Here is a 22,024-nt window from a genome sequence, read left to right as displayed (position 1 = left end):
GGAAGTGGAGGGGAATAATAAAAAATAAAAATGAAGCTTACCCGATGCTGCTTCAGCCGCCTCACGCCTCTGACCTCCTCTGCTTCCTGGTCCCAGCAGCCCCTGGGTCAGAATCAGAGACTCACCGTGCAATCTCGTGCTGCTCTCATTTAGCATGAGAGCTCCGCTGGATTGGCCTGAGCGGGCTGGATTAACGCTCACTCAGGCACAGGTGGTCTGGGCTTTTTCTTCAACCCAGCTGTGTGATACAGTTGGGTTGGAGAAACCTAACTGCGCATGCCTGTTTGGTCAGCCTAAGACAGCCGGCCAAACAGACATGCACAGTTAGCAGTGCAAATCACTTGGCCCCCCACCCCATGGCCCCGTCCGCCCATCCCCACGGCCCCGTCCGCCCATCCCCACACACGCTGGCTCAGCCAGCAGCTGCACAGTAAAATGATATCGTTTTAATTTTTCGGCTGCCGGCTGAGCCAGTGGGGCGACTCTCCTCTGCCATTAAGAAGGAGTCGCCGCTGCTAATAATGCGATCAGCAGACTCTTATAAGCCTTGTTACACATCCATTTTTAGTGCACAACCTTGACCAGGTGCAGAAACACATCGCAGGCTCGATATACATGCTATGTGCACCTGAGTCTTTTTGCAACCACAGAAAACACAGCCATGCTCTAAATGCCCTCAAGGGACTGCCGGGTGCTATTACTTTTTGTATGATGCATTGAAATATGATCCAAACAGTCTACAAAATACTGTTGCATTGTAAACAATGAGCCATGTACTATGGAATAAAGAGACGACCTTTCTTTAGGCGCTTAGCGTTTAACAATTTTTTTTTGTATTATAGGGATGTGACAAAAAGGCAATGGTGTGGGATATGCGATCCGGCCAATGCGTGCAGTCCTTCGAGACACATGAATCTGACATCAACAGTGTCAGGTGAGCCTCTGCCTTCGCACGTGGTTTTGTTGCGAAGGAGGTCTGGTGCCTCTAGTACGGAGACGCTGCCAATAAAGTTGGGGCTCCACTTGATCAATCAGTTAACATGTGAATTATAATATTATTGCAACCACTGTATAAGCTTCTAAGCTCAGAAATGCTCATTTAATCAGACGGGCCACACCTATGTGAGACCCTTGCCTACGTCATGACTTCTAAGCAGGCTGCAACGCGGTGGGGTGAACATATTTGCCTAGGACATGAAAAAACAAAGCAGAAAATAATATGCCCTTTATTTTTCTTTAGATACTACCCCAGCGGCGATGCATTCGCGTCAGGCTCGGATGATGCCACGGTAGGTGCTCTACTCTGATTTAATTTGACGGGTCATAGTATCACCTGCGTTATGGACCGCATAGAGCAGACCTCTAAGGGCTGTCCTGACCCTCATCTCAGGAAATAAACGTTTATGTTAAACCTCATGCCTGAGCTCTGGTATGCCTCTATATCATACCCGACATACAATAACACGTTACATAACTTTTATAAGGAAATGCACTAGAGAAACTGGAAACATTGAAAATACCCCGCCCACACCGACTGACTTTTTACGTGGTTTTCTGTCTTTAAATTTCCATGCATGGTTGAATCACTAAATCATGTCATGAGACTGGAAAACATGTTGCCAGCCACCTGGGGTTTGGGGCTTGTCTGCTGATAGTTTGTGGTAACATTTGAAACATCAGGACATGTACATCTGACACTTTTTCCTTCAGCAGTTCCTATTATACCGTCAACATTGCATCAAAGATGTGTATTGTGGGGTGTGTTGTACTTTCAATACCCACGCCTTTCCAAGGCTGCAAGACTTCTACCAAAATATGATGCATTCTCAGCGACCATAATAATGGGCACTCTCACTGTAATAAGAAGGCAGCACAGAGGCAAGGCTTGAATTCACTGCTGCCAACCTGCCCTACTCTATGGAGGGCTTTTGAGAGAGCTTCCAACGCTTTACAACCTGTACATTGAAGTGATATCATAGACCCAACTTATCTGATATAATTTCCAAGCACTTGGAAGGAGTGACGTCTTTTCTGACAGCACCACCCTGGGATAGCCCCACTCTGGTTCAGAGATTGCTGACACCTGATTTATTTATCCATGTCTCCTCTCTTTGAAAGCTGACACTGTGGCTGCTGTGACTGATTGAATGTGACTCTATGCCGCGGGGTGAAATTTATAAATAAAATAGAGACTTTGCTTTTAAAAACGGAATTAACTTAAAAGTGGGGACTGCAAAATAATGTTTTACTTTTAAAGAACCGAAGAAGTAGAAATATATTTTAAGAAAATGAATTTTATCTTTTTTCATCTAAATTGTAATTTGTATATGTATACTTTATGGTTGTGACAAACCAAATAAAGTTAATTTTTGACTGACTGACTGACTCTTGCACCGCAGCTCTCAGGATAGCTATTGGTGCTAGCATCTGACATGAACCGTCATGGTGCCTGAATGACCCATCAACCACTGCCAGTAACAGCAGACTCCCACCAAACACTCCATGCCCGCACGGATCTACCTACACCTCACCTACACCACACACCGATCTGGCTACTGGAGTCACCACACCTAGCAACAGCATCTATTTACAGCAGTTGTTAAAAACCTGTCTGCAGCTGCAAAGAAATACAGCGTTCTTGGCATTGCATCGAGGTCGCTTTTCATAGCATACCTGATTCATACTTGTTGTTTTTACTAGTACTATTCATGCTTGCTTAGCATGAGCCAAAGCTCCCCCACCCTAAAAGCAGGGCTTAATTTGTAAAGAAATGACGTGCCAGGGCTCATCAGGAGGCCACTGCAGCCTACACCACCCATTGCCCCTGCCAGCGCTACCAATGAAAGTAACAAATCAGCTACTGACCCTCACACTCCTAAAAGTCTGAAAAGCCTGCCTATTTTAATCCCCCATAGCTATAACATTAGCTAGTGGGCCGTCAGGTAATACTAATGTTTAACGTACATTGAATTAGTAAACTCTAATCAGACCAACATCCAACCATTTGTCAGACTGTCATAAGTGTTGGTGATGCCAATTAAGTGCTGGTGCCAAGCACCGGAAACCACCGGTTCAAATTAAGCACTGCCTGAAAGTATTGGGAAAAGGGCAGGGGATAATTCCTGAGAGGTCTCTTCGAGGCAGCCATTTGTGCCGAAGCGGCAACATTTACAGTTTCACATTTGGTGGGGCTGCTTCTGGTTGGCTGCTTGCGCTGGTGATCCACTGCCTCCAGGCTTTCTACAGAGATGGCTGCCTTAACCAGCCTATTATACTCTGGATACCCATAACTCACCAAGGGCACAGTGTGCAACTACAGCAATGTGGAATCCTTAATTCCACCTCTCCCAGAATATGTTATATCTCTATTTATGTAATCTAGTCAGCCACAGTTTTTGTGCCAGTGATGGGAAATCCCACTCTTTCTCTAGTTCAGTCTCTTTGCCCCCCTTTTTTAGTTGTCTTCAAGAGTATTTGCATGTGTTCACTCTGGTCTAATTTGATGGTTTCCTTTCAGTTTACCTTCTGTTTATTTGCCACGATGTTGATCCATCAAACATAGTTTCTGCACCCTTTGGAACAACATCCTTGAATCCATGAACTTATCAATTGACAACCCTCTCGCTGCCACTAACAAAGCTATGCCAATCCTAAAAATTCATGATATAATACACAGGTCCCTAAGAAAATGTTTGCACTGCAGGTTGCATAGCCCTTCGGCTGATATATATTATCAAATAGAACCCCTCTACGTGCCTACACCTACCAAGTGAAAAGGGTTACTGTAAAACCTCTCTGGCTCTGCAAATCGTAAAATACTGACTACCTACTCTTGGGGCCTCAGCCCAGGAAGAAATCTGCTAAACGTTGGCTAGTAGTGATTCACAAAAAATCCAAACCACAAGTCTTCACTGGGGCTCCTGTATCACAGTCTGTTCTAGTTGTTGCTATGTACTACTTCAATCCCAAGAAAACCGTGAACACAGGCCTCTCCCCGAAACTTTGCATACAGGCCTTATTCTTTAATTTTTGTCTTCTTCTAAAGTGTACTTTATTTCCTGCCAACTTATGCATCCTAGCTTGATGTGCACCACACCTAAAAGAACAGCATGGATATGCACGTAGGTTGGGATGCATGTAACATGGTGACGCACAAACTTCATCACTGTGGTGACACGATCGATCATTGAGTTGTTGACAGGTGACATTGTTTTGTGCAGACTGGTGATACCTTGCCTGGATTAAGCCATTATATAGGGTGTTTGTGACAATTTCCCCAAGCACAAAATACCTAAGCAATATTCTCCCTGGTCTTTAACCTACACATAAGAAGGAGGTACACTGTCTGGAAAATGGTTTCGAAAGTGTAAGGGTTCCAAGTGCAGCATCAGGAGCATCAATGGTCTCTGGTACACAACACTATCATGAACATGTCTGGTGACCTGCTACTTGTATATTCTGACTGTCACGAGAACCCCTTTATTTTCGTTCTTACATTAACTGGGAGATTGGCATAGAAGACGAGGTCTGCTTTCATTATTTATGAGCCGTCGCTCCGTTGTCCCCAGCTTAGACATTTTACTTCTGTGCCCAAAGTGTTATAGGTTCTATCAGACAGTGCCTCAAGCATGAACTCTACCTTTGTAGCCCGTGAGAACATGTTTTTCTCAAAATATCTTTTGTTGGAAAACCTTTCAAAACATATTTAACAACATAGTTTTCCTAAAGTATCTTAGACGAAATTAATCACTTCATTATATTGCACAAAACTGTCGATAGATATGTAAATTATGAGGGGATGGGGACTTTTTCCCAAATACAAACTACCTGAAGTATATTTGAAACATACATATGGAAAACCCCCACATAAAACATAAAAACGGTGATTTGGGAGTTTTTCTACCCACCGTGAACAAAAATAAGAGTAACAATGACACAGATAGATAAATAGATAGCTAGATAGCTAGATAGCTAGATAGCTAGATAGCTAGATAGCTAGATAGCTAGATAGCTAGATAGATAGATAGATAGATAGATAGATAGATAGATAGATAGATAGATAGATAGATAGATAGATAGATAGATAGATAGATAGATAGATAGCTAGATAGATAGATAGATAGATAGATAGATAGATAGATAGATAGATAGATAGATAGATAGATAGATAGATAGATAGATAGATAGATAGATAGATAGCTAGATAGCTAGCTAGATAGCTAGATAGATAGATAGATAGATAGATAGATAGATGTGTGTAGGCGTGTCAAGAGAAATAGATAAGTTAATAGAAACAGATTTAATACAAAAAATATTAAATACACACTGTTAATTGAAAGTTGACAATTATGAAAATATTTTTATTTCAGAGTAATATGCTGAATTGAAAACTATGTTATTTTAAAAGATACTTCTGCAAAGTATTTTTTTAAAGATGCGTCTGTTTTATGTGTCTGCTTTAAAAATGGTGCTCCTTTCTTTGAGTGTAAAGAACAGCTTATCTAGGCCATTAATAGCAATGAAGTGGTCTCTATCAATGTGTGAGTGGATGTCAGTAGTTGGGTTTTCTCCTCAAAGGGCGATCAGGTGTCAGAGTGGGCAGAGCCAGTTGTGTTTGTATTCCTCCAACTAAATGCTATGCACTGCCCCGTAGTGTGCATTGAAGTACACCACTGACAGTGTTAGTAATTTTTGCTTCTGAAGTATTTCAGGTGTACCGTGGACGGTTGTATGGCATTACAACGCGGGCTTTTACCCCGCATGCCATTACAACGCGGGGATTACATCGAAAGTCGTTACAACGACTTTCGCTGGAGGGCGCTGGATAGTGGAACAGTTTAATTTTCTATTCCAACTCCAGCCCACGTTGACAGTAGGGAAGGTGTTGGATAGAAAATTAAACTATTCCCTATCCAACAGCGCCCTCCAGCGAAAGTCGTTGTAACGACTTTCGTTGTAATCCTTGCGTTGTAATGGCAGTGCGGGTTAATCCCCACGTTGTCATGGCTGTTACCCACCATGTCAGAGTAGTATAAGCGGGCTACTCTCTCATGGTGTTGTTGAGAGATAGCTTCGTCTACCACGCTATCCTTCTCTCATTACATGGCTGTCAAGTGCATCAGTGGACCTTGTCATACGTGCTGAGGGCACCAACTGACAATGTCAAGTCAAGTCAAGAATAGCTTTATTCGGTTTGACTTAACCATAAAAGCATAACATTCACGAGGCACACATAAAAAATTATATATATATAGAAAAATGCCATAAAATCATATAGCTCACATATATCAAGATTTCCAAACAGGTTTAAAAACAGGTTTCTAAAAAGGAGATGCCAGAATTTGATTACATTTCATATTGTTTCCTTATTGATAAGGCCATCCTAATAAAATTTAAAACAGCCATGCAGGTTACTTCAGTAGAAAAGGATAATAAAAAAGTTAAAATGCTCCTGAGAATTACATAGTCTGATGTCTTTTAAGAGTGGTATAAGGAACCGAACTCTTGGGACCTTGTAGAGTGTGCAAAAAAAGGTAAAGTGCAGGGTGCTTTGTTAGGACAGGTTGTCACAGGGGCAAGGTGTGAGGTTATTGCACCATCCCGCCTGTTCAGAAAGGCCCCTAAAAAGTGCAACATGCAGAGCCTAATCTGGTCAACAGAAATCTAAATTGTACGTTCCCGGTAAAAAACAGATAAAATTGCTGATATAAAAGAGGCTGATCGTTATGAGATTGTCACCTTGTGGGCCAGCGGCGATTGTCAAGCTCAGCACGATATGCGTTTTTTTATAATCAATTTTGTGCTTATATTTATACTATTAGGGTTATCAACTAAATGCCCTAGGCCAATTTCATTAAGTTTTCGTTTCACATAGCAAAGCCATGGGATAGCCTCTGCATTATCCAGTAACATGCAATCCTTAATAATTTCTCTTGTGAGCTTTAACTCTTCCGTCAGCCAGACTTTCGCCCAGAGTATCAATGGGGTAATATTTATTCGATCAGAAAGATAATCAACCCCTACCACAGAGTGGCAGAATGCTGTAGGGGCGCTTTTTGGGATCATCAGTAATCTCTTTAGAAAATGATTCTCTAGAGTTTGAAGTTTCAGACTTTTTTATGTCCCCATGCACCCGCCCCACATGTGGCAGTAGACAAGCCTTTTGATTTACATAAGGGTATTAATTCTGCTACGGGCTTATGGCCCAACTTGCATGCAAAGCGGAAAAGACCTTCCACAGCAGGGCTAGTGTTCTGTACCCTGGTTATAATGAGGTGTTCCCAGGTCAGTTTATTTTTAAAAACATTCCCTAAGTAATTAAAATTCGAGACTTTGTCATTTATCTTCCTCTTTACCATGAACTTTCTAGATTTGGTATGACTTGGTCCACAGACCATGACATAGGATTTAGTGAAATTAACCTTTAAATGTAGAGCTAGCATAAAATTTGTGAATGTGTTAAAAGACTTCTGTAGGCTATTAGCGGTTAAAGCCATTAAAACCATGTCGTCCGCATATGACAGCAATGGTATTGGCCTGCCCCCTATTTTAGGTTAGTCTAACTCCTGATCTTTAAAAGTTGATTCTAATCCATTTGTATATAGAAGGAAGAGGAATGGGGCCAATATGCACCCTTGACGGACTCCCTCTGTGGAAACAATGGACCCTGTCCTTTCTCCCTTAGGTCCAAATCTTACAGCTACGGTGGTGCCGGCGTGCAGCCTACGCAATAGGGTGATCAAAGGCTCCTCAAAACCCATTTCTCCCATCATGACCCACAGTTTGCTCCTATTAACAGTGTTGGACGCACTGGACAAATCTATGAAGGCAAGGGATATAGACCCCTTCCTTGCCTTCATGTACTTACCCATGATCAGCGCCAGGTTAAGGCACTGTTCGTTTGTCCCTATTCCTCTTCGAAAGCCATATTGTGTAGGGGACATTATACCTTTACAGTCTGCCCAGGTCCCAAGACGTGCTAAAATTACCCTCCCCTATACCTTGGCCGTGGAGTCAATTAAGGAAATGGGCCTATAACAAGCTGGATCCTCCTCCTTTCCCTTTTTGTGCACCGGGACCACTGTGGCCTCTTGCCTTGATGGTGGAATAGGACCCATTATTGCTACTCTAAAGACATTTGTTAGGAGAGGTGCCCAAAGTTGAATATTACTTTTAAAGTAATAATAATTTTAAGTGTATTCCTCTCTGTTAGGCCTCTTCTACCTCGCTCACTGTGAGGGAGGCGCTCAAAAAATAAGCGGTCAATGGATATAATTGATCTACCTGGCTTCATTCCTGACTAATGATAGCGTTTGGGTTAAAAATCTTAGTATAGTGGGATTCCCATACGTCCCCTGGTATCAATGAGTCCATAACCCCTAGGTCCTTTGTAAACAATGGGCGGTTAATTACCTCCCAAAAGCACATAGAGTCTTTGAGCGCACTTGCTCTCTCTAGGTCCTCCCAGGCCTACTTCCTCAGGTCTTGCTTCCTCTGTGCCACTATGCACTTATAAGACTCCCTTGCACTCGGTGGTTTGTATGTAATGCCTTCTTTAAATCTTTTTGCGTGCTTGTACACTCGGCATTGGGCCATTTGGTTTCCCTAGGTTCCCATAGTGCTAGTGGGTTCAACAAGTTACTTGAGACAACCTTACAAATTCTCTGAAATCCCTTTATAACCATTCCAGGGGGAGAGTCATAATCCAGGCATTCCCAAAAATTACTTACATTTGTCTTAACAAAACTTTTCTCAAATTGGGCGTGGGGGGGGGGGGGGGGTTATCTTACTACGCTTCATTCTTACTCCTTGATTCGGATTATACTGAGGGGACGGCAATCCCCTTCAATCTCCTGGGAAGCTACAATCAGTGAGGCAGTGAGAGGATTGTGGTCACTGGCATTGTTTGGCTCCACTTCAAAACAGACTACAATGGAGGCATATTTTCTAGCATAAAATCAATAACACTTCCTCTACCTCTGCCCATATAAGTGGGATAATGAATTTCCAAGTTACTGATGAAATCGTTCACGATAAACAAATCATTCACAATAATAATATAATTTAAGGCATCTCCATGTGGGGTATGTATAAGATGCGGTCGTGGTTGTCCTTGAGTGTCTGTTAACCCACAAACCTTATATGAGCTATGTCTACATAAAGTACAATTAAAATCCCGACCCAATAGATACACAGCGGCTGCTACTTCCCTGCAATCTTGTCAATCTCCTCCTTGAGGTTTACAATAATGTCACTTTGAAAACGGTATACTACAAATTAATTAAAAGAATCTTGACCTGCAACAAATTAAAAATCAATATCAGTTGATACCATGGTGAGTTAATAACAGACTTAACATTAATAGACCCGTATTTAAGAGAAATCAGGGTTGCCAGTCCTCCTTTTGCTCTCCCTGCCTGTGAGACAATTGCATGAACATTAAGGGACCGGTAACCATTTAATTTGATATTCTCCCTGGACCAGGTTACCTGGGTACAGATAATATCAAAGGGTTGTATGTACTTTAACCACATTTCGTCATCCAGTTTCAAGCGAATACCTGCAATATTCCAGGAGACGATTCTAAGGGGACTGGTTTTACGTGGCCTTAAAGCTAAGTACCCCTATTGCTAGCTGTCTCGACATCTTAAATAGGCCCCCCCTTTCTAGGTCAGCTAAAATCGGGTCAGTGGAGGTGTTGTTTCCTGAGGGCCGCTCATCTGTGCTACTAGAAACATCTGATGTGGTATGTGTGTTATGAATAAGGCTCTCTGTTATCCGTTTTTACTGATTTTTACAGATTAATACAAACAGAAAACCATTTATTTTCTTGTCTGTATTTATTTTTAAATGCGGATAAAAGCAGAAATTGGGTGCTTTTTGGGTGAGTCTAAATACACTTTACCATGACTGCCAGGCCTATAACTGTGTGGATTGATAGAGGAATTTTAGTAAAGAGGCTTAAACAGCAGAAGATATGCACAAGGCTGATGCTGAAATGTGCATATTTTCATATAAGTGCATTGATTTATCTTATGCGAGTGCACATATCAATGAAACCTGGCAGGCATTCAAGCATGACTGCATATTTATCGGTTAAATAAATGTGGAAATATACCAGTTTCAGCTTTATTTTTTCACAAAACCCATAATAAATTTGGATAAATACAGATAAAGTTGACAAAAAATAAATATGGATAAATACAGACGGAAAGGTCAATAAAATAAATACCATGAAAGCGGGAGCCCTAGTTATGATCAACAGGGTAGGACCCCAATCTATTCTCTTCTATTCCTGTTACTGGGCAGTTAGATTACATGGCTAAACCTCCTGACCTTAACAGTTTATTTGGACTATGTAGGTCTACTAGCAGTCAATCATTATCCGATAAGCCCGATAATACTTCAAAGCGATTTGTGTGGTGCCATGTGGGGGGCTGAAGAAGAGGGGTTCTGTTCTGGGAACGCAAACCAGACCCATTGCTCTTTTGGTGTGGGGGATAAAAAGAGGCCAAAGAACGGCCCGTATGTTTTCCATAGGGAAATCTCTGGGGACTACATCACCAAAATGACATAAGGCAAATTCTACCCATCTCATAATATGAAAGTTCAGGACCACACAATCGCCTTCTATGTATTTTTGTGTTTCCTTAACCAACTCACTTGTCTTGCCATTATCATGTGTTTATACCAATTTACCTGGGGCTGTATTTTACTAGAGCACCAGTGGGCAGACTTATTAATGAGACTCTGACAGTTTTCATGATGGTCTGAGGAAGGTAAGCGCTGCAGTTACGAAGGGAAACTTGCTCTTTTTTAAACGTTGATTGCTCATTTTTAAAACGCTGCTTAATGCTTGATTGCGCAACCTGGTCACTCTTTTATTTTCTAATTTACTTCTTTAATTTGTTCGTGGCTTTTTAGCCGTTTTAATTCCGCCTTCATTCCGCCGCGCTTTATGTGGGGTAATAGGGCTTTGTAGGACATTGCTGGCACGCTAATTGGAGACACTCACTGCTGTTACAGCGGCCCTTTAGCTGCTTCTGCTTGCGAGGGGGACCTCTTGGGTGAGGTAGTGCCGGCTGCGGCTGACATCTTTGTCACCAGGCTAGCTGCTGCCTGACGCGATAGGCTCACAGGAGGCCATTTAAACCTGTCATATGCAAGCGCGCAGGGTATGCGCGCAGCGGGCGCGCCGTGGGCACGCCGGAGGCTCGCCAGAGGCGAGCCCATCTATGCCCATCCATGACCAGACGGGACCCGGGGCCAGAACCCCTGGTTCGCGCATCACCTATGATAGAGGTGAGCTTTTGGAAGTCAACCTGATTAGTACTTCTCTTGAGGAGGGGAGCGCGGCCCTACTTCGACAGGAAGGTTTGTGGAGGGCTCAGGAGAAAGGGTCTGGACGGCCTCATACTCATAAAGCTGGGGTTGTGCATTACGGGCTGTTAAACACCCGCTCCCTCCAAAAACACAATGGATAGGTGTTCTCATTATTGGAGGACGGAGAATTTGATGTGTTGGGGATCACGGAGACGTGGCTCGAGGACTCCTCGCTACCGGATCTTGTGGCTGCCTTACCGGCAAACTTTTCGGTCCTACACTGTAATAGAGCGGGAGAGAAGAGAGGCAGAGGGGTGGCACTTTTCTTTGCTGATTGTATGCGAGGAGAAACAATCTTGGCAGAAGATTTGGGAGGGGCGGAGGTCCTCGGTGTTAAACTGAGATTGGGGTTAGATTGCCTGACAGTTCTGGTAGTGTATTGTCTTCCATGGGCCAGGCCGGAGTTTCCAGACCTGTTTCTGAAATTAGTGCAGGATCTGCGCTCGAGGTACGATAATATGGTCATTTTGGGAGACTTTAATTATCATTGGGAAACTACCCCAAGAGAAGGGCAGGTTAGCCAGATTGATGAGGCATTATCATCGCTAGGTTTAACCCAACAAGTAAACGGGCCGACACATGCGAAAGGTCACACGCTTGATCTGGTGTGGACGTCACTTCCGGTACAGGGTGTGACAATTGCGCGGCCCTGTGTCTGGTCGGATCACCATCTAGTGAAGGGAGATCTCCTGTTGAACTTACAAAATAAAACGAAACGTGTAGAAGGCCAGAGGGTGGTGAGGAAATGGAAGAACATCAATGGAGACAAAATAGTAGTACACCTTTTAGCGAATCCATCCCAGAACTATCTGGATGAGAACCCGGATGCTCTCTGTAGCAACTTGGATGACAGACTTCGAAGGGCGGTCGATCACGTGGCGCCAGCACGAAGGGTCAATTTAGTAAATAGAGGCCCGGGATCCCCTTGGTATAATGACTCTCTAAGGGAGAAGAAGAGAGCTTTACGCAAGGCGGAGAGAGCTTGGCGCAGAGCCTACGACACTAATGCGCGAAGTCTCTATATGCTAGAACTAGCGACCTATAAACGGGCAATAACAGCTAGGAAGGCTGAGTTCTATGAGGAAAGGATCACTACAGCCAAAGATCCACAAAAGGAAATCTTTCGAGTCCTAAATGAACTCAGGAAAACAAAAGAACAGAAGCCGGAGTTCACTTTAGAGGACTGTCAGAGGTTTCAGGACTTCTTCACTAGCAAAATAACAGACCTTATCTCGGAAATTGCTCATACTCCCATGCATGCTTGCCCCCTACAGACCATCTCGGCCAAGAAGTCAGTGGACAGACCTTTGGACACTCTATCTTTATTTACGATGGATGAACTGTCCCTGTTTATGGGGCGAGTTAAGTTTGGCTCCCAGGCCGATCCCTGCCCCCCTGAAGTTTTCAAACTGGCTATGCCAGGAATAGAGGAAGAGGTTTTGACTCTCCTGAACTCATCCTTAGCAATTAGGCAAGGTCCCAACAGCCTTCAAGGAAGCACGGCTGATTCCTCTGTTAAAGAAAACTGGGGCAGACGTGAAGTGCCTGAAAAATTTCAGGCCTATTTCCCAGATCCCTTTTCTTGCCAAAGTGCTAGAACAGCACGTTTTGTCCGATCTCTCTGACCATCTGGAAAGGAATGGTCTGCTGGAACCAAATCAATCGGGGTTCCGTGCGAATCACAGCACGGAACTGGTCATGCTGTCTATCGTGGATGAGCTCAGGAACAGGGCAGATAAGAAGATACCTGGTGCCCTGGTGTTGTTAGACCTCTCCGCGGCGTTTGACACAGTGTGTCATAAACAACTCCTGTCGCGGTTGAGGGATTTCGACATTCAGGGCACAGCTCATGCCTGGTTTGCATCTTTCCTACAAGGGAGGACGCAAAGAGTACAGCTGGGAGAATTGCTCTCCACTGCAACACCAATCTCTTGTGGAGTGCCACAGGGGTCTGCCCTGTCCCCCCTGTTGTTTAATATATATCTCCAACCATTGATTTTGCTCCTTAATCAAATGGATTGCCAGGTATATAACTATGCTGACGACACCCAAATCATTATCCAAATGGATAATGCCCTTGGGGTGTCAGCAAGACTGCAAAACATCCTTTAGCAGACAGCTAATTGGATGTCGTTGAACTCCTTAAAAATCAACCCGGACAAGACGGAGGTTCTACCCATTACCATCGCTAGCAATCCATGGCACGACGAGTTCTGGCCAAGGGAACTTGGGCCACCCCCGGAACCGGCAGTGGAGGTAAAAAGCCTAGGCATCCATGTGGATGATAAACTATCCATGCGGAAGCAAGTCACCACGGTGGTAGGAACTTGTGTCGGCCTCCTCCGACAACTTAGAAAAATTGTGCCACTATTGTCCTTTTCCACCTTGAGACGGGCGGTGTCCGCAATGATATTATCAAGGTTGGACTATGGCAATTCGCTCTATTTGGGACTGCCCCAAAAACTTTTGGACAAACTTCAAGTGGTGATGAATGATGCCGCTAGGCTCATTTTTAAGAAACCTAGGAGCTCGCATGCGTCCCCACTTATGCGCGAGTTACACTGGCTGCCAGTAAGGCAGAGGGTGCTCTTTAAAGGGTTATGCATCGCACATAAATCGCTCTATGGTAAGGCGCCAAGATATATTAAGACCCGCCTGACTCCATACAAACCGGGTAGGTTGTTAAGATCTGCTGAAGGAACTTTTCTTACTCAACCACGTTTCAGACTGGCTACAGTGGGTGGCCGTGCCATCTCTAATAATCTATCGGCGGATCTGCGGAAGGAATCTAATTTGATGTCCTTCCAGAAGAAGCTGAAAACTGTTCTTTTCCAGAAGGCTTGGGCTGGGCTATAATTCCTGGTAGGGCTTTTTCTAGGAATTTCTGCTGTGCTTACGTGACAAGCGCTTAGAGACCCCCGGGTTATAACGCGATATATAAATCGAATAAAATAAATAAATAAATAAATAATATGTGGAATCCCTGTCAAGATCACCGTGTAAGGGGTACATGCTGGCGGGAGGTTTAAAACAATGTTTTCCTCCCGCATAGTTTGCTTGAGTCCCTTATTAGTTCTTTTCTTATTCCCTTCGGTTCCAACTATCGCCCTTTTCTATGTTCAAGGATCTGTGGTGCCCTTGTGTTTTATTAGTGCTCCTAACTTGATCATTTATCTGCATTTGTGGCACTATTTTAGGGTCTGAACAGTTTTCCCCCACCGGAACTTGAGCAGATGGTCTTGCCTGTCCCTCACTCTCTGGGGCAATAGGGGTAGCATTTACATCTCTCAATTTCTGGTTTTTACCCAGAGAACCCTTAGCATTATACCCAATTTGCAGAGCTGTGTTCCCAAGATTTGACATTTCTCGGCCAAGCTGCTCCTCTATACAGGTCAATCGTAGCAGATTGGTTCTAGCGAGGCTGACACTATTTTTCCCAATTGAGCTGCCACCATCAGGCATAGGTTTTGACTTTGCAAGCCCTCCTCCCCCCGGACTTTCTCCATGGAGGCAGATGGGTTTTCTTTTGTCCTCTTAACCCTCGGCAACTGTCCAGCGGTCTGCTGTTAGAACCCAATAAGGTCAAAAAGTTTCCTTTTTCCCCCAGCTATATTTTGGTCCCCCATAGTTGTTGGTGTTACAGTGTCCGTGCCTTTTGATTCGCCACCCGAGGTGCCCTGCTTCATAATAATAACAGTTGGTGAGAGCATAAATGGGGGATCCCCATGCTGAACCAGAGGGGATATAGATGTTATTTGCTTGGGGCCCTCCACAGTAGTTTGGTGGGGGGACCTGCCTGGAAGAATGTTCAAATCAGCGGCTAAGGGTACTGGGACCAGCGATAGTTTGCTTTCTGTCAGTTCAATTTCTTTATTGAGTGCCCCACAGCCTTTTGTAAAAAAACATCTAGGGTTAGTCTGTGCTTTTAGGGGCTGGCATAGTTTTCTTTCTTCCCATCTCCCCACGCAGAATCAGTGCTAATATACCCCTAACCTTTCAGGCCCACTCTTTACTTCTGTATCTCTTCTGTGTCTCTGATGGTAGAGCCAAGAGATGGGGCCCAGTGCGCCTCCTCCAGTCGCTGACAGGCGCAGACGGGCCTGCCCTTCTCTTGGGCACGCCCGCGCATGTCCCGTGCTGCGATAGTCCACAAATCCTTTTATGCGCCGCAGGCGTGTTGGCTGGCTCACAGCACCTCCTGGTGCCATGGACGGCGGGGGCTGGAGTCCCTGCTCTCCCCAGAAAGTGCTCTGTGCTGCGTGCAAAAGTTGCCGAAAACGGGCTCCTCGCTGCGGGAGTCCCGAATCCTTTTATGCGCCTCTTGGCGTGATGATCGGTGGGGATGGAGTCCCTGCTCTCCCCGGAAAGTGCTCTGTGCAGCGTGCAAAGGTTGCTGACAATGTATTATCATGCTTGCAGAAAAATGCCCCTTTCTGTATTGTTACACCCACTTTTTGCTCTAAATGAGGATGGTTATGACTCTGAGAGTGAACTGGAGCCTGCTGCCCAGACCCCAGTGCCTGTGGTCTCTCCTAAACTGTTATGTTTGACTTGGTAATCCCAAATTGGCAACATTTTTACCCCCTTATAAGTGCCTAGTATATGGTACCAGTGGTCCTATGGCATTGGTGGTAAAGGAGTCCCCGGAGCTGCAGCTCGAGTTTGTGCCACCCTGTGCGACCCATGCAACCTACTGACAGCAGACCTGCCATTACTGACTGCAAACAGACTCAAACTCAAACTCGTCTGCGCCCTCATGTGTGGTACAGTCACATACACTGCCTTTAATGTATGTAAGGCTCCCCAAAGGAACTCCTCTTCAGCCCAGGAGACAGGGTGTATTATATTTACGGTGTGGACATGTAAGTGCGCGGGGACACGCCGGGATGGCGCTGCCATAGCGCTCTACAAACTTCTTTATTATTATTATTATTATTATTATTATTATTATTATTATATGTCTCTAAAGTGGCGTTCCCCATTGGAAACCACTATATGTGTTAGCCGTCCATAGGATAACATGGGCTGCCAACTGGGCTCCCTCGAGTTTGGCAGCTCCATTATGGTACCTCTAAAATAATGTTTGGTGTCAAACAACCTGCCTTCTCACCCCTGTCATGATTTTCATGCCCTAGGTGACAATGCGGGCACCCGGATGGCTCTTTAGAGGTTACTCTCTGATTGTATCCAGCTTTACTGTGTTTTGGCTGACCAGCCCACACATTTCTGCGCCTGCTGCTGCCAAGACAAGAATCTGACCTCCTGCCAGGCAGTGTGATCCTTCCCACGAATCTGAGACAAAGGCTGGGCAGGAAGTAGGTCACAGCTCCTTCATCTCCAGATAACTAGTGGATTGCCACATCAGAGCGGTGAGCCTCAAAGGCTACACTGCCTCTGATATGCATCTGAGCTGTCTCTCTGAGGAGGAAACAGCCTTCCCCTTGCCCCAGGCTCTCTTGCACCCGGCAATATGGGAAATCAGCTATGCAGGAGGTGTACACCTCCTGGAAGGCTGGTCAGATTTAGATTTCTATTGACATGCATTGGACTGAAGCAATCATCGGGAAAATCAAAATAGGACAAGGGTATTTTGTTTAATTAAAACTTAGTATAAAATACATGTAATTATGTGAGTGAAAGTGCTTAACTGTGGGAGTCCTCGCTTTGCTGTATGTAAGTGTGCAAGAATGTTAGTGCATGTGAGTGTGTGTGTGTGTCTGGGTATGGTTGGACTACTGGAATTATGATTGCTGTACCCATCTGTACCATCAATGTATTGCATATGGTGCGAACATGGATATATCATATTGATACTTGGATTATCAATTGAGTATCTGATCATATGACAACAAAGCACGATCTCTGATGTCAATGCCTGGAGAACATGGACAAAATATGGCAATATCTGGCATGTGAGTGAAGTACCTGATCATATACTGGAAATCTTTGTCTTATCGTGGTATTCCTCCACCTCACCCCTGACACACTCCTTTATGCAGCGTGGGGTTTACTAATGTGTGCACAAAATGGCAATAGCTGGGATGTGGTGGGAGAACATGATCGTATGATGGCAAAAATCTAATATGTCACAAATAGGAAGAGTATATGAGAGTATTATACTATTATTTGCCATGTGAGTGGTGGAACTAGCTGCATGCTGTATATGCCATGGAATGTGTTGCTTTTCCTGCACTGCGACACTGATACATGTGTGTAAACAACATACGTCAAACCATGGACATGTCATTGCATACACAACACCCTAAACACATAGAAGCATTGACACAAACAAAGATCCCCATCCATACATTGCAAACCACAACCAATGCTGTTAATTCCATCCTGGGGTAAATCCACTGCCACACCCCGCACTACTGCCCCAGGCAGAAGCACCAACCAGTTAATGTTGTTGAAATGTGGAGCGAGTGATATCCCGCATGTCGGAGTCTGCCCCCCTGGTTACTGCAGATGTTCAATCTTTTCGACTGTTTCCCACTAGAAATGTTGCCAAATCTCAAGGGCGCAACCTCACCCCATTCTTAGAGCTGCAGAGGGGGTCTGCGCACTTTATTTATTGTTGTGATTGCATCACAGCGCTTTACAAAAGAACAGCTACCAAACAACCACTGTAGGAACGCATCAAGAGTACTTAAGTAGGCCAACAGCGCAGCGCGCTGACTTTCTTAGTGTCTCTCCCCTGAGGCGGAAGCCGGGGGCTCTGTTGCTCGTTTTTACAAAAAGCTGATTTTAAATTGTATTTCTATTAATTTGTATAATGTGCACTGCGTAGTTGACTGAGAACTTACTTTGCACATTTCTAGGCCCCCTCGAACCCCGATTCCCAGCGCACATTGCCATCTCGTGACGCTTGGGGAGAAAGGGTTCCAGCGGCCATCTTGGGTGAGGGAAGGGTGGCGCTGCAGCTGCTGGCCGCCTCCCGCCCTCCCAGAGTACTTAATTAGGCCAACAGCGCAGCGCGCTGACTTTCTTAGTGTCTCTCCCCTGAGGCGGAAGCCGGGGGCTCTGTTGCTCGTTTTTACAAAAAGCTGATTTTAAATTGTATTTCTATTAATTTGTATAATGTGCACTGCGTAGTTGACTGAGAACTTACTTTGCACATTTCTAGGCCCCCTCGAACCCCGATTCCCAGCGCACATTGCCATCTCGTGACGCTTGGGGAGAAAGGGTTCCAACGACCATCTTGGGTGAGGGAAGGGTGGCGCTGTAGCTGCTGGCCGCCTCACGCCCGCCTTAAACCGGATATAGGGATATGGTCCCCTGTCCGCGCAGCGGGCGGGCGCAGCGGGCGCACCGGCGGCGCTCCAAAGGCAAGCCCGTCTGCGCCCGTCCGCGCCCGACCGGGTCCAGGGGCCACTTCCCCTGGTCTTTTTGTGGGAGATAGGAGGTCATATAGCTTGAGCCTCCTACATCAGCTTCGCCCACCTATGTTATCTAGCTGTAGCCACTCTATGCATCCACTGGAGATCCCTCGCCGCTGCACGTACTTTAAATCGGAGCTAATCACCACTACTACCGCCAGATCTGAGGTAAAGGATTACTCCATGTTTCTGCTCAATTGCAGGTGTCTAGCTAAGCATTGTTTAGAAATTTCCTTGCTCCTAGATGAACATACACCGGATGTGATCTTTTTGACCGAGACTTGGCTAAATCAAGACTCTCAGCCGGATCTGGCACAGGCCATTATCCCTGGTTACCAGATAGCGCGGGTCGATCAACCTCAGGGCAGAGGCGGTGGCCTTGCGATCATTTATAAAGAGAGCTATGTATGCTGCTGCTTGACGGAGGAGATTGAGGATTGCGAAAGTTTCCCTTTTGTGATCGAGTTTTCCCCTAACACCAGCTTCACTGGTATTCTTATCTATCGTCCTCCTGGAACCATCGGACAATTTAACACCTCTCTTCTGTCGGTGGTCTCCCAATTGGTTACCTCTCCCTCTAATTTTACTTTACTTGGATATTTTAATGTTCATTTTGACAACCTGTCAGACCCCACGGCACTAGAGATGATGTTGAGTTTAGCCGCCATCCAATTAGAGCAATTAGTTCCCTCGCCAACGCATGAAAAAGGTCATCTTTTAGACCCGATCTTTAGTAATAGTGATCAACTTAAAGTGGGCACTATTAGCAGCCTACCATAGTCGGATCACTTCTTGATAGCCTTCACCTGGACCACAAGCAAACCCCCTCCATCCATTTTCACATCTCGGAAAACCCGAAACTGGTCCAAACTCTCTGTAGATAACTGGACGAAGGCCCTTAGCACCACTAGACCTCTACTCTCCCATGACCCAATGGCAAATAATAATAAATACAACGATTGGATCACCACCTCTCTTGATTTGGTTCTCCCTTCATACCTATCTGGGTCAAAGAGGCAGAATAAATCAGCACCATGGTACACAGAAGACCTTAGGGACAAAAAGCGCTCCTGCAAGAGACTAGAGAGGAAATGGCGTATGACCTACAACCTTATTGATAAAGCCACTTACAGGGACGCTATCAGGAACTATAAACTGGCAATACAAACCTCACAAGCAGCCTACTATAATGACAAAATAACAATGGCTAAATCTAAGCCGAAAGAAATATACCGGATAGTTAATTCCCTGATAACCCCCCCCCCCGCCCTCCGCAGACAATAGTAATTCCCCTTCTAGATGTAACAAGCTGATTGATTTCTTCTTTCAAAAAGTTAATAAAATGTATCTTTCCTTTCCAGATCCAGCCATTGAATCACCCACCCAAGGCTCTGACTCAGCTTTGGATACAGTAACTCCCCTTCATAATAAGCTAGACTCTTTTCCATTGTTGAATCTGGAAACATTGGAGTCTCTAGCACAACAAATAAAATCTGGCTCACCGTGTGACCCTGCTCCTCCGGGCTCGCTGAGGTTGGCCAGCAAAACCATTCTCCCTACTCTCATGGAGTTGCTGAACTCCTCCATTTTGAGTGGGATGGTACCTGTGGCATGGAATCATGCAATGGTACGGGCCTTGCTAAAAAAAACTACCCTTGACCCAGCTAACCCTAGCAATTACCGCCCGATTTCTCTGCTCCCATGGGAATCTAAGATCCTGGAGAAGCACATTAATACCATCCTGACGAAGCTCCTCGAGGAAAATCATCTCCTCAATGCTTCCCAGACAGGCTTTTGCCCAAAACATGGGACAGAGACTGCTCTATTGGCTGTGACCGAGGAGGCGAGACGGATCTTGGATCGGGGGGAGGTCAGTGGCAGTGATCCTCCTCGATCTGAGTTCCGCTTTTGACACGGTACATCATAAAATTCTGATGAACCGTCTCGCCGACCTAGGAGTGTCCGGAGAAGCCCTGGGTTGGTTCAAGTCTTTTTTATCGGATAGAACCTTCCAGGTCTTTGACGGCACATCCGTTTCATCGAGCAGGCCTCTGGGGTGTGGAGTCCTTCAGGGTTCATCATTGAGCCCTACGCTCTTCAATGCATATATGAGGCCGCTGGCTGGGATTGTTCGTCTGCATGGTATTAACATCATTTCCTATGCAGACGACACCCAGCTGGTGGTCTCCCTTGTGCAGAAGAGTGGCCTCCAATCACCACCCAATTTAGCAGTGTGTTTGGAGGAGGTGAGGAGCTGGATGATGAGCTCATGTCTGAAGCTCAACGACGATAAGACCGAGATCATGCTCCTGGGCCCGGCGGCCCCCTCCACCTTGGAGCTGCTATGGCCTGCGAGCATGGGGGCGGCCCCTGCCCCCAGAGATAACATCAAAAGTCTGGGGGTATGGCTAGATCAGTCGCTGAGCTTCAATACACAGGCCACCTGCTTTGGCCTCCTCAGGGTGATTACAAAAATTCTTCCCCTTCTTCCATTTGAGGCCAGGCAGATAATTATACAGGGCCTCGTTCAATCCCGCCTGGATATTAATAACGCCCTTTATCTTGGAGCGCCGGACTACACCCTGCAAAAACTTCAGCGCACCCAAAATTGTGCTGCTCGTGCGCTACTTGGAGTCCCACGAAGAACTTCAATAAAAGCTGGGCTAAGAACGTTGCACTGGCTGCCTGTCAGGGACAGAGTAAAGTTTAAAGCTCTGTGCATTGCTCATCAGGCTCTCTGGAAAATGGGCCCAGAAATCAACTGTTCCTTGATTTCCCCTTACCTGCCCAACAAGGTGCTTCGATCCTCGTCTGCATCTCTGGCCAAAACTCCTAGAATCTTTAGAGCCAGAGCAGGAGGACGTTCCTTCTCTTATAATGTATCTAGATTATGGAACACCCTACCTCTGCACATGAGAAGCAACCCCAACTTAACCAGTTTCCGGAAGCAGCTTAAAACCTTTTTGTTTCAGTAACCAGAATCTTGTTTGTTCATCTGAGGGCACTTTTGTTTAGTCACAGCTCCTGGACGCCTGAGGGCAGCTGTAGCGCTTTATAAATTTTATTTTCATTTCATTTCATTTCAATGATACAAACTCGCATGAGAGTAAGCGAGAGAAGGGCTGTGCATGAGCGCAGATCCCAAAGAAGCATCGAGGAGTACAAGTGGAATACAAACGAGACAAAAAAGGTTTCTGTTCCTGTCTCCAGAGCACACACAAACTCGTCAAATCACCGAGTTAATGCACGTGCTACTGACGGCA

At 45.3% G+C, this 22,024-nt stretch overlaps 1 protein-coding gene across 1 annotated transcript in view; it reads left to right on the top strand.

Moving 5' to 3' along the window:
• The window catches only part of GNB5 (G protein subunit beta 5), a 360,042-nt gene that overhangs the window by 198,052 nt on the left and 139,966 nt on the right, over positions 1-22,024 (top strand). Inside the window, exons 8-9 of the mRNA XM_086958304.1 lie at positions 843-934; positions 1,241-1,289. Of these exons, the coding sequence (XP_086814430.1) occupies positions 843-934; positions 1,241-1,289 (141 nt within the window). The remainder of the gene's footprint in view (positions 1-842; positions 935-1,240; positions 1,290-22,024) is intronic.

Source organism: Lissotriton vulgaris, chromosome 2_1, assembly GCF_964263255.1.
Source record: "Lissotriton vulgaris chromosome 2_1, aLisVul1.2, whole genome shotgun sequence".
Lineage (NCBI taxonomy): Eukaryota > Metazoa > Chordata > Amphibia > Caudata > Salamandridae > Lissotriton > Lissotriton vulgaris.
Note: the sequence above shows the minus strand (reverse complement) of the source record. Positions and strands in the feature narration are given on the sequence as shown.